We start from the raw sequence: 14,154 nt of genomic DNA on the forward strand, positions 1-14,154 counted from the left end.
GTGGCCTGACCAGTGATCACACGTGCTGATACACACACACGAAATATTTGTGCAGCTGCCTCAGCCCTCGAGCCCCTCTGACCCACAGCCCCCTAAGTACCAGAGAGTACTTAGACCTCTCCATCCTCCCCAGCTGCTCCAGTACAACACAAGGTTTCCATCCTGTGCTCTCCCCACACACAGAGGCACATGCACACAGAATAGATGTTAGGAATGGAGCTTGAGAAGAAGACAGTACAAACAGCCAGATAGCAGTACTGACCACAGCCTGTTAACACATGGTCATCTGCTTTTATTGCCTTGTTCATCTATTCTCCCATATTTGCTCATTTTCCAAACCACTAGGATCCCTCCTTTTCCTCACTTTGGTTCCTCCCCTAAAGATCCCATTCTAGGTCAATTGAGTGTCCCGTTTGCTCTGATTACATTATTGGGGCTCCTCTATCACTATTTCTCTCTTCTTTCATATTTTTGCAGATTAGCTTTTAATTAACATTGACCTAACAGCTGATCCAATCTAAGAGTCAGTGGATTCTAGAAAGCACAGACAATGGATATCAGCTGAAGGCTGAGACAAGGAAAACCTCCAAAATATCCAAATCCAGTGTGAAGAGACACATTTTTTTCCAGAAAGGACCAGCTGGTTGCAGCTGCAATGATTATCCCAGTAGTAATATGAGAAGGATCAGAAGCACTGCTGGGGCAACTCCAGCAGGACTGAAATGGCTCTCCAGCACTCCTTCTGCTGCCTGTGTTCTCCTCTCAGAGGAAGAAAAGGAGCACTAATTTGCCACTCAAGACCCACCAGTATCAGCCTCTCCTTCAAATGCAGAGCTGGGTTTAACACTGACTCTGCTGAGGAAAAGAGGGTTGCAAAGTGAGATCTTTATTTGTACTCTGTTCTAACCTTGCAGGAGCTTAAAGGTTACCGACAAAGCCCAGGACTGAAGGCACAGGTAGGTCCAGGGAGGATACAGAGGATTATACATGTTTTAAAAGGTTCCTGCTCAATCCCCCAATGTCCCAGGCAGGCCAACTCTGTTTCTGTGCAACCCCTGGATTTGACTCATGAATATTTTTTAGCAAATGCAGCTCAACAGAAGCTGAAATAATGAAAGAGATTCTGAACTGACACAGTCAATACCAATAAGAGTAGAATGGCAATATTCTCTACATCCAGAGATCATTGGTGCAGCATCAATAAACTGAACTGAGGTGAGAAAGTTCCAAATACCCAAGGGAAACATTTACAGTCTAAATAACTGGATAGCAGGAAAAAAAACAATGTCATTGTTGATGACAGAATAGCAAATAAAGAAAAATCTTAGAGCAAATAATAGCGAACATTATTAAAGGTGCCTCATTAGCCACCTTTCGACTTTTTGGTATTCTACTTCTATTTATTAGCATTTATGATTTTGTCTCCATTTTCACACAGATAATGTAATGTTTCTTCTCTGTCCTCTCCTTTTTGCTTTACTTTCTTTATTATTATGTTCATTTCTCCATTTTCAAGACTCTCAAATTGTTATTCAATGCTTATTTATTCCAAAAAGAAGGGGGGAGAGGAAGGGAGAGCAAGACAAGCCCTAAAGATCTTAACCAACCTGACTGTATTTGATGTTATGAAATAAATTAAACATGATAAATGAGTGGATCTAAATAGTCTGTTAGGGCAAAAGAACTGGGTTTGGAATGCCAGTACTTCACTGCCCTGCTAGACCCTGGGGACACTGTCACTCCAGCAACAGCATCTCCGTGTGTCACACAGGGAGAGCTCTCTGCTCCTGCCCGCTGGCCTGGGTGAGTTGGCTGGAGCAGGCAGACCACCTGGGAGCATTGCTCCTTGTCACTGTGGGCTGTTCTTTCCACAGGCCAAATTTTAATGACTCACTCCACAGGCCAAGCAGTGTGTGTATCTGTGTGTACATGGAGGTCAGCAGCAGTCAGCATTCAGAGACCATCAGCAAAACCCCAGCTGACTTCCATCAGAAGCTAAAACTCCATCTCATCACCTACATACTAGAGGAAACAGGATAATTGCACACGTCATATTTGCATTCAGAGTGTGAAGCTCTCTCACACAAGCTGCTGCAAACCACCTTGAATAATCCCAAGAGTTTTACTAAAAGTACATATGTGAGTAAATGCCCATCAGGACACAAGCTTTTCCTGTCTAAAAATAATTTAAGCAGATCTCATCTCTACATGTCTAGGGGCAAAGTGTAGCAAATAAACTAGTAAATAGGACAGATAAACCTGCAGTGGTTAACCTTAACAATATTACTGTGACACAGAGGCTACTAATCTAGGACCATACAGAGTGAGAGAGTACTCAAGACAAAGAAAAATGTCCAAATGGCCATTAGAAATCTTTTAAATGAACAAATTTCTTCACAGCAAAACCTCATTTACCTCTTTGGAGCAAAATTCAGTTTTGGCTTCTAAAACACAAAAGTGTGCCAGTGTCGAAGAACACAGACTCTCATGCTTCAGAATCTGACCTATTAATTTGCATTCGTTAATTTTGCAATAATTTTCCCCAGTTTTAAACTGACCCAATGAACTTTCAAGTCCTTCTTTTCATCCTCTTCTGCAGCAGTGCACAGTGGCACAACTGAATGACAGGCACTGGGATCTTAAATAGTTAGTATTTTGCATTCATGGAAGTCTTCCTACTTACAGGATCGATGAAACTAAATATTCTTGCTTAGGAGAGAGAAAATATTCTCTGGGTCAGATTGATAAGAATTTATAAGGGTGTGAAGGGCACCAGCTCCCTTCTTCAGCATTGAGAACAAAACATCTGCTGGAATAATTTAGGGTGATTTTGCTCAGGTGTTTGTTTCCTGTCCTGCTGAGGCTTCAGTCAATGATGGCCTATCAGCCTTAGCTCTGAGCACCCACAAGCATTTGAATCTTCTGCAGATCTGAGCTATTTCAACATTGGTAAATCTTAATTTCTTTGTTAAAAGACTAAAGGGCTTAGGATTAACCCTGCTATTGTATATCTAAAGACATGGAAGCTGGCCTAAGGTTCAGATGCAGACAGATCTCTGCACAACTTTGTATTTCCAGTGCAGCTTAAGTGTTTTCACACAGCCTGAACTCCCAAAGCCTGTGGACCTGAGCTAGCCTGGAGCAGAGACAGCTTGATTACTTCAGACCTGTGTTCTTGTGGCTTCTGAGCTGATAGATTGCCGTGTATCTGTGAGAAAATACATCCTCAAAGGAACAAAGGAAATAAAACCGGAAATAGATTCATGAACATAACTTTATGTCTGATAAACTGCAGCCTTTGCTGTTTGCAGACTGCTGCAACCAAAGTTGTAACTAATAACGCCCCACTCAGAAACAGGCAAGAGCTAGCAGAGTCCAGGCAGGTGACCTTTGCAGCAAATATGCAGTGTACAGTCTTTAGCATACCCAGAACCAGTTCTAAACTGATGGCAGATAAACATAATTTATTACACACAACTAGAGAGAGGTACAGGAGAGACATGATTTCTTCTCAGGCCCACAGATAACAAATAATGATGCCACTCACTGGGTGTGTAGGAACACATATACCTTGAGAGGGAAAAGAATATGCAATGCAATTTCCAAAGGTGCAATCCCAGCGAAGAATTAGGAATTCATGGATGCACAGAATCACAGATTCATCAGGGCTGGAAGAGATCTATAAGATCATCCAGTCCAATCATCCACCCATCACTACCACTGTAACCCCTAATCCACCATATCACCATATCACCCAGCACCAGATCCATGTTTACTTCAAGGTTTGCAGATGATGTCCTCCAGCTTTGTCTCTTCTGGCAAACCAGGGTTGCAGGCAGTTTTGAGTTCCATGATCATTGCTTCCATATAGCTGTTACCTTGCTCAGTAGCACCATTTTGATCTGGGCAAAGCAGTATTTTCCCAGAGCCTTGACATGTCTTGGAGGACAGAATATGTCAGGAATGTTTTGGAAGAAGCTGACACCTGACCGCCGTGTTTGGGGAAGGGAAAGGGGGCGGGAGTTGAGGCAGGTGAACAAAAGCTGTGCTGTGCTACCAGCTCCAGGGCCAGAGAACAGCTCTCTTTTACAAGCAGCATAGCTGTAGCTGCTAAAAACATGTGGCAGAAGTTTATGTCCTTTGCTCCTGGCCTCCACATGCTCATTTGGAGGCATTTGCTGATCCCATCCCAGGACTTACAAGATGAGCCCTTGGAGGCTGCAGCTGAGGCAGTTCTGCACCAGCATTTTACTCAAACACATGGCAGGAGTGTGCCAAGGGAAACAAGGGCTATCCAGGGACTTGCATGAGCACACACTGCCATGAGTGCACAGGAGTGCAAATTTTGGAAGATGATTGGAAGAGGAATGATTTCTACTTGACCAGCAGCTTAGCACTGATTGGTGGCAGGGGCTTAGACAAGAAATAGAAAGATCACATCCTATTACAGACATCTACAAAGAGATGGGGTCTTGAACCACTGCAAGGTGGATTCTGACTCATCAAAGTCCTCTCTTCACAACAACAGGTGTTTGTGCTCCTGATCCTATTTTATGCTGCATTAAAAGTGGCTGACAGGATGGGGAAATGTATTCAGATATGGACAGTGTTAAAGATATTTTTACTCTACAGAATTCTTACAAATAACATGTAGAGATAGAAGGTAATTCTTGGAGTACATGAAATGACAAAGCATCATGCCTAGAATGAGTATCATTCACAGAATTTAATGTTCCAGCTCCAATAGGAAAACAACTAATTCACAATAAATTTGACAAAAAAAAAAACAATCTCTAAAAGTACTAAAAGTTACTAAAAGTAACTGAAAAGGCTGACCAACATCTGTGAAAATTGAAGGAAATCAACAAAACTAACTCAGATGAATTAACTAAGATGTTTTACCCAAGAAAAGTTATCTTCATGGACAGTATTACAAAATTCTGAATTCATGGGTTTAACCTTTTACTGGTAAGTTATTTATGTTACAGTTATCCTTAAAAGCATCTGGAATACAACTCCCTTGCAAAAGGTATGCTGTATAGGTGACAGTTTTGGAAATGTAGCCTCAAGATTGAGCTTCTGACACAGACATTTTATAATTTCATGGACATACTGAAGGACTGGGGGCTTGTTCAACAAATTAATTTATATTTTGGAAAATTAAAATTGCTAAAAGAAATTGTTATTTGCAGAATAAGAAATGTGAGCTAAAATTGTATGAAAGAGATAAACAAATATTTGCTGCTGATAAAAATATTAACTTTAATGAAGTTAACACAAATGTCAATCTAATTCTTTCAGCAAAGCTTAAGAATCAATGCTAACCAGAGTTATTTGATAATTCATGGAGATATTTCCATTACTTCAGAAAAAAAGAGGCATTTATTACACATCCTCTGTACTTTGATGATTTCCTAAACATCTCACCAGGACTTTTTTCTACACATTTCTTAGGTGCTGATTTTGGGCTGCAGGTAAATGGTGCTTTTGAAAACCCGCATGGCCACCTGCACACATGATTTAATTTCACAGGACAATTCTAGAACTTTGCTGAATCTTCCATCACATTAAGTATTACTCGTCTTCCCTTTACAGCCTAAGGGACTTTTTGGAAGACGTTCGTATTCTCCATATTTATGTTTAAACACTCTGAAATGCAATTATACATTCGCCTACATATCTATACTCTTGTAGGTAAGTGGCCTCTTTGTAAGCACATCCAAACTGTACAGATTCCCTTAAAGAATGAGTGAAACACAAAGTACATCTGCTGATTGTGAAAATTAGTTTGAAACCCACAGCAGATGGCATTTCAATATCTGCCTAGAAAAGCAAAAAATCAAGAGTAAAGAAAAGATGCAATAATAAAAAAATATGCCTGCTGCGTTGTGCAATGCAGGACAGAGCCTTCCTCCCTCAAAGTGGCTCCCAGCTGCTGCACAATGTGCTGAGCCAGACTGCTGCTGGGGTGGGGACAGCAAAGGGAAAAGGCACAAGGAACAGGACAGGGGCAGCTGCTGCTCCAAGGAGTACAAGGAACAGTCTCCCTCCTTTCACAGCAGTCACTGCCCTCCACACCTGCACAGGAACAACAGCGATTCACTGCGTGAAACTGAGCAGCAAAAAGCAGGAGTTGTTTAAGCTGCATTACCTTCACAAATTACCCTTCCCCATCTCCTTCAAAGAAGAAGGCATTCAAGGAAAAAGGATAAATCCAGCCCCTGGTAACAGCTTTTTGACATTCAGACTGAATGAAGTTCCTATGTGCTTTAAACTTTTACTGTGCAGCTTTACTGCCTCAGGGGTTGTACAGCACTGGATGTACTTAAAGACATAGGCTTTTTTCCCAGACTTTTTTAATAAACATGATTTTTTTCTTGCACAGTGTGATAACAGCATAAACCAATTTCTACTCTATTTCTGAACCCTAGAGCGGTACATTTTCTCCTTTTATAAGCCAATGAATACTGGTGTTTTTTATTTTTATTTTTCTGCTGTGCCACAACAGTATATAAAGCAGTTTTTGCAAATATCATCACCTCTTAAAGTTACTAAGTTAACAGATGAGTTTAAATCAGTGTTCTAAGCAAAAGCCTTTTGCATGATATGTTGCATGTGGATTAGAATATCTAAACCTATATTATAGATGAAAATCAAAGTTGTCTATCTTTGAAAACCCTGCTACACTTCTGATTATGAGCTTTTGGTGTAACTTTTTTTCAAGATGTGTAGTGATGAAGAAATTGTTGGGTTTTTTTTAATAAAGCCAATTTCCTTTTTCGATTCTCAGTTGTTTAGTTTATTTTTTTTTCCTGAATAGGCCATAGTCATTGATTTTTAATTTTGTAAGAGGAGACCTCAGCTTAGCTGATGGCAAATGCACGAGATCTTGTGGATGAAAGCTTGGAATTTCCCACTTCAAACATTCCTGAAAATACATTTTTCATTTAGTATTTGTTTTTCTCCCACCAATATTATTTCTATTAAAATAATAGAATATTATTTTAAGAATTATCCAGGCTATGAGATCACACAAAGACTTTCATAAAAGTTGTTACTAATTATTTCCTTTTGGTGTATGCATTCCTGAACAGATTCCAACGCCAATATAAAGTTGGATGTATGCACACATGCATTCTGCCTAGCTATAATTTTTTGCCTTTAAAAGTGACCCCTTTTACAGAGTTGCAAGAAGCCACCAAAAAAATCCTCTAAGATAAAGAATACTGCTTTTAAAAAAAATTGTAAAAGGGAAGTTTGTAATGATTTAGCCAAAGTTTGGAAAACACCAAGGTCATGAAAAATGATTGCAAGAGCAACAATACTGCTTGCTGAGAAAGTAAAACTAAAAGATCTAAAATAAAAAAATCAGACTCCTCATATAAATCATAGGAGAAAAGATAAATGAAAGCTTATAGGATGTTTAATTATTTTACTTACCTCTTTTTTTTAACAGATTAAGAACAAAACTGCCTCTAATGATAGTATCAAGTCATTATGAGATCAGACTGGTTGACTAGTTGATAACAGAATAAAAAAACACAGGTATTTGATTAGAATCTCCTCTGGTTTGGGAATAACAGGTTATATGTTTATAGCAAGAGATGGCAGTTAAATATTTTCCATTCCAGGAATGACTGAAAGGGATGTTAAAGTTGTGAAAGTCTTCTGAGCCAAATGCCTTTACATCAGAATTAGAGTCTTAGAGCAGTCCTGGAGCAGACAGAACAACATTCTCTGCTTGGCAGTAGGATTCTCACCTGGAAAGAGGGGGCAGAGTCCCGCATTCCAGACCTTTACGTGTGCCTCGTAAAGGTTAGGATTAAAATTTTCAACAGAAAAAAGCCCCAAAGCATACATACACAGTTATTTTTTTCATAAACTGAGGCTGGAACACAGGACCCTTTTTCCCCCCTTCCCGTCAGAGGTGCCACAGCTGTGCATTAGGTTGCCCGCAGGAGCTCACCGGGAGGCTGAGCTGGGTGTTTCACTGTAGAGGCTGTGTCTCTGTGCTGGGCTGAGCCAGGTGTTTCACTGTAGAGGCTGTGTCTGTGCTGGGCATGGCAGCACACTGACCCCTTTGTGGACCTGGCCCCTATTAGCATTTGGCACGGCCACAGCTGCTCCTGGCACGCTCCTCTAAGGAAATGCCCACGCTGCAAGAAAGATGTTGATGAAGCACAAGTGAGGACTCAAAGAACAACTGTGAAAGTGATGAAAGGCTTAGCTAGTGCAAAAGCTGGCAACTCGTTTATTTTACTGACAAAAAGGTTATGAGGCAAATTCATGATAGTCTAGAAGCACTCTCATGGGAGGAACAGAAATTGGATCCTGTTGGGTCTGTCAGCCTACTGGCCAAAAAAATGAGATCCAGAAGCTGGATGACAAGGCTAGACAAATTCCTAATAAGAAAGATGAACAGAATTCTAACATCGACATTCAACAGCCATGGAAAAAATATGAAGGCTTGTGGAATCTCCATCATTGCCAATTTTTAGACCAAGGTGTATTCCCTCTCCCCGAAAGACATGTAGGTCAAACAGAGACTACTTCATGTAACCAGCAGAGAGTCTGTTGAAGGATTCTTTATCCCTGCAGGAGACTTTACCTCAGTATCTCTAATTGCAGCAGACCCTGGATCCTAAGCGTTGCACCTTTAAAGAAGACACCTTTTCGATGTAAAATCTTACATCAAAAAAGAAGGATAACAAAGGAATGACAAAACCAGTCAGATAGGCTCTGCCAAATTTCAAAATGAGTGGATGCTTTGGAACATCGATTTTTCTCTTCTTACAGACTGAAGGTATGATTAACTTTTAAAATGCTATGGGATGCCTATCAGTTGCTGAAAGATGCTGAAAAATTGAAGAAGGTCCAGCAACGGCCTATCAAATGCATTATAAGGCAGAAGAACTTGACATAAGAAGAAAGACTGAAAGAATGGTTGTTCAGCCAAGAGAAAGCTCAGAGAAGATAAAATGGAAGTCTCAAAACATAGGAAGTAATTATTAATGAGATACAGGTATTCTCTACAGAAGGATGCTTGCTGCATATACAAGATATATATACTATAATATCCTATATGAACTTAAGGTTTATAATTGGCAAATGTTATTACTCTTTTTAGTGCCATCAGTATCTCTAGTCTCAGCCCTTATTTATGGTCTTGATTTTCAAAAGCAAAGAGTACAAAACAAACATTTTTTGCTTACGCTCCAAAGTATAAACAATAGTAATCTAAAAATATACAGAGGGCAAATGAAATGAAATCAGGGAGCATCATTCAGTCCTTCCCACAAATTTGCAAGAATGCAGTGCACTCAGTACCTCCAGTAACTGCCAAGCTATTCATAACACGTAACACATTTTACAAAGACAGAATAGAAAACTAGTAACAGTGCAGAAACTAAACATTCTTAACAAGTTTCCTAACTGTGGAAAGACTGCCACTCCTTCTGAATCAAACAGGAAGTTACAGAAGATATGAAAGACAAGAATTTTGCCTCACAGACTGTGATTCATTTCTTTTGATTCTGTAGACGTGATGTGTCTTAAAATACATCTTCTGAAAGTATTGGTTTAGATATACCAAATGTTAATGGTCTAGAAAGATAGGCAAGAAAAATAAATAATTTTTGCAAACAGGAACATTAACCCAAAATAATTTTAGAGGAGTGGCAAACATCAATACTGCTTTAGCAGTGTATCAATGCCCAGAAAAAAAGCCATAGGTTAACAAAAAACTAAAGAGTAATATTCTCCCTAATTTCTTTCCACTACAAATATCAATAACTCTATTACTGAATTGTTTAAATACTATATTAATTGCAGATGACCACAGTTCTTGCTTAACATACAGCACAACTTTGCAATCCCCACAAAAAAACACTCAACTAATCTCAATCAGCAAGAAAAAAGCAAAACTACCTTGTTCATAATTTAAAATTTATACAGAAAATTACATCTTAGAACATATTTTGTTTACTAGACTTCAATTTCAATATTCCATAGAACACATTTCTGCAGTGCTAACTGGAAATAAAGTGTATTTTCCTCAACAACGAGTTACAAGGCAGTATATTTGTTAAATCATTTTGAGGCACGGTGTTTTTCAAAGTAAGCCATAAGTATCTTTAAAGGTAAGTAGAAACTATTATTTGCTTTGTTCTTATTGCTATTAACAATAAATAGTACAATGTCTGTCTTTCTTGTTCTTTCAGTATGTTTATAAAAATGTCTTCACTTTAAAGCTTCAATATCATTTTGATGCAAATGTTAAAATAATTCTGTTTCCTTAGCATGGCATAACTATACTAGAAAAACAAACCCATGTCTTTGTTTTTCAGAATTAAATCTTATGTCTTTCTTGAAAAATACAGATTTCTACCAATGTCAGCTGAGATTGTCACAATACTACAACTAAAACTGTAATAATTCACCATTTAAAAGATCTTCTGTAAAAGAATAAGGAAAAACAACTCCCAATATTTAGATTTTTACAGACTATTAATCTGCAATATGTCATGTGTTAGATTATCAGACCTGAGTTACAATCCAAGGCACAACTGCATACACAGATGGGTTCCCAAAATGTCATGGAGTCTGGAGCCAGCCAGTCTCATTCAATCATTGCGACCAGCCAGGGTAAGGCTGTAAAATTCCTATAAATGGCAAAGAATTACAGAAGGAGGACAAGACTACAGCAGACTTGTAGAGGGCAATGTCTTCACAGCAGAACTTTAACCCAGCTGATTTGAGCATATTCAAAGGCACAGTGTCAAAGATAACTTTTGCTACTTGGAAAAAATCCTCGGTCTTGGAAGCAATGCCTTAAGGAGGTGAGGAGAGGAACAACGTGCTTTGCTAACCAGAGGGGTAGGGCACCTACCACAGTACAGCTGCATCACATGTTTTCAAGCAATTTAAGTTTTCACATTGGTAAGTGCTGTAGATCCACCACTTCCCTGTGTAATTCAGGAAGACATAACATTACTGACACCCTCATTATTAGAAAGAGAATTACCTGTGAATTAGCGACTCAGAAATCAAGACAGAAATAAGTTTATACTCCCAAGCACCCAGTGAGATACTCCTGGCTCATTTGCAAGGCTATTCAAAGCACAGTTAATGATTGACTCCACAAAGCACCTACCTGCCAAACCAAGTGCTCCTTTACAACAGCTGTACCTGACAGCCAGACGCTCAGCACGATCGTGTGAGACGCAGAGGTCAAGACGCTGGCAACTATAGCATCCCTCATGTTGAAGGGCAGCATGGTGTACACCACAAAAATGATGAACAAGAAAAATGATACCTGTGCAAGACACCAAGACGGAAAAGAAGCATGTCAAGTTCACTTTGGAATAAGATTTTTAAAATAGCATTTAATTTTGAAACTGTCTTCAGCATAAAGTTACACACCAGTTTTTCACAGGAAAGTAATTGCTAACCAGCAAAGAAAATTGATTTAGGAAGAATTAATTTTTAATTAATTGGAAAATTTACATCATATTAGACTTAAGAAGTGTGGCTTCAAGCTACTAAGTCATGGTTTACGACATACAAAATGCTCCAAACCTTTCAAATTTTACTTCAAATTTATACTTTTAAGTTTTTATTTTTATTAATACTCTAGGTACAAGTAAAGAGATCCCAGGACTGGTCAATTCTGATTGTGACCTGCATTACAAAACAACCTGCCAAACTTCTCACAGAGCCTTAATCTCAAAACAGAGAGATTTTGTACATCCTGATGAACTAAAAAATTCAGAATATAATATACATGATATTATGAAAAAAAAAAAAGCTCAAGTTCAGCCAAGAAATTTGATTTAACAAGATTGTATTTCATGAGTATCTACATGACCTGTGTCAAATTCCACAAAATCACTACATTTTAAGGTAATACATTTATTTAGTCATGAGAAACAGCTTCAGAAAATCACAGTCCATATGCAGAATCTCCTGTCAACTTCTTTTAAAGGGTACTAGTGTCCAAACTAACCTTATGAAACAAACGCACAGCCCAACCCATAAAAGTAAAAGGGATTCCTTCACTATACATAGAAAATATATATTTGATGGTATGTTTACATTCCAAACCCCACCACACATTTGAGAAGATGTAACTAGATTTGGGACTCAGGTATTGCACACATAAGTAAGTAGGCGATTCTGAAAATGTGCCAGGTTGTATATAATTATATCTCCATGTAAGGCTTTCCATCAGTTTGAGTTGATTTGCAATCCTGTTCACCACCTAGCAGTCGCATGCACTCAGTACAGAGCACAGAAAGCTCCCAGGCAAGTCTGAGCAAGAGTAATTTGCTGCTCAGTGCCAGTCTGTATTCTTCACATCTCTATGTGACAACTACATAGTCAAAACTGTAGCCTAAGGTATGTGCACCGGCAGGACAGTGGAGACATTCTTTTCCATCATGGGGACAGAACCAGATGGAGAGGGATGTCCATTTCTGTTATCCATTCATCTTTCTCCAATCCCTCCATTAAGATCAATCCAGCTCCCTCCTGATCTCTCATACCCTTTTCAATATTACCAGATCTCCTATATACTCAAGAGTCAAATAGTTTAAAGGCATGAAATGGAAGAAAACTACAAAGGAAATGAGGTATAATAAGAAAATACAGCAAGAGAAAGGCAAAGCTTTTTCTTGCCTCTCTACTCTTCCAATCTACCAACAGATAGCATAAGAAAACAAAAGTGTTTGATACCTGGTTGTTTTCAGTCCTCTCTAAAAGTTTTCACAGTGATCAGATGTCAGTAAAACCAACAGCAAAGAAAAGGAAGTACTTGGTCTAGGTAAGAGAAGGGTTATGCCAGCAGGATGTTTTAAAACTGTCCTGGCTGAGGAAAAATCAGCTGTGATACTGACAGAACCAGCTGATAGTCCTAAAACTTGGGAAAGATGTAGAAAGCTCTGGCAGGCTAGAAAAGAGAAACATAGCATGTGCCTTTGAAAGGCTGGGAAAGGGGGTAAAACTCATCAGCTTCACTTTAATTCCTATAGCAGTAACAGACAATAATAATGTATTAACAGCAATTCATAATCAAGAGTCCTGAAAGTTAAGAAACGCGTAGGTAACAGCCGATGTGATTTTGCTGAGAACAAAATCATGTTAAAGCAATTACATTTTCTGTCATGAAAACAGGCATCAATATAAGGGAAAACCCAAATAATGAGTTAGGCAGCAACAAGAGATGTGAAAGGTCCTCCAATACAGGCCTAAGATGAATGGATGCCAAAGGCAAAATAGCTTACTAGCATGTAAGACTAGCTGCCTAAAACATGTTTCCATCTGAAGTCCAGCCTGGATTCGGTGCTTGAGCAACCTGGTCTGGTGGAAGGTGGCCCCGCCTAGCTCAGAGGGGTTGGAAGTAGATGGCCTTTGTTTCCTCCAATCCAAGCCATTCTCTGATTTTATTATTAAAAAATAGTTTGAAGAAGAATCTCAGGTCCAAGTCCTGGAAGAAGGATTTCAAACACCCTCATTTTCAGTGATTTTTCATGTAAACAAAGTTTTGTTTTTTCCAAGTTTAGCTCTCTAATTGCCTATATGGCAATCAAATATTTGTGAGAATTTTATTATTAAAAAATTAAGACAATATTCTTCTTGCTTTAGTTTGTCTCAAAAAAATATAACTTGCATACTTTTTGATATCTGACTTTATAGCCAGACTAAAGGGTCCACTCCATTTGTGTGGTACATGCTAAGTACATTTCAAAACTTATTAGTGGATGTAAGACAGAATGCTTTGCTTTTCAACTTTGACATAAAACAGGCTACTAAGCACACAGACAAGATTTTGACACTTTGCAATGCTTCTAGTGATATCAACTGTATAAGCTCTAAATTCCTTGTATATCTGTAAACAGCTGTCTGCTCTATAAATTACCTCACTGCTTTCCTTGGTCAAAATAAATGGATAATTTCAACATTCAACAGCTCTAGAGAACACTTTTAGGCGATTCAGCCCCTCATACATTACATAGTCAAATAGGCTGGGTTGCAGATGAACTGTGTTAAAGAACACTTGATTTAAAAAAATTTACCCGTTAGTCCTTAAATTTGCATATATTTGCAGTCTTGAAATTTGGTATGAGAATGCTGTTGCAAAGCAGGACATCTATCAGC

General features: G+C 38.7%; 1 protein-coding gene across 2 annotated transcripts in view; it reads right to left on the bottom strand.

The window, feature by feature from the left end:
- ADCY2 (adenylate cyclase 2) overlaps positions 1 to 14,154 on the bottom strand; it is a 201,358-nt gene that overhangs the window by 125,129 nt on the left and 62,075 nt on the right. For both annotated transcript variants that reach the window (XM_088171170.1, XM_014872312.2), the window contains exon 3: positions 11,153 to 11,314. In XM_088171170.1, coding sequence (XP_088027296.1) covers positions 11,153 to 11,314 — 162 coding nt within the window. The remainder of the gene's footprint in view (positions 1 to 11,152; positions 11,315 to 14,154) is intronic.

This window comes from Sturnus vulgaris, chromosome 1 (genome assembly GCF_052056855.1).
Source record: "Sturnus vulgaris isolate bStuVul1 chromosome 1, bStuVul1.hap1, whole genome shotgun sequence".
NCBI classification, from domain to species: Eukaryota; Metazoa; Chordata; class Aves; order Passeriformes; family Sturnidae; genus Sturnus; species Sturnus vulgaris.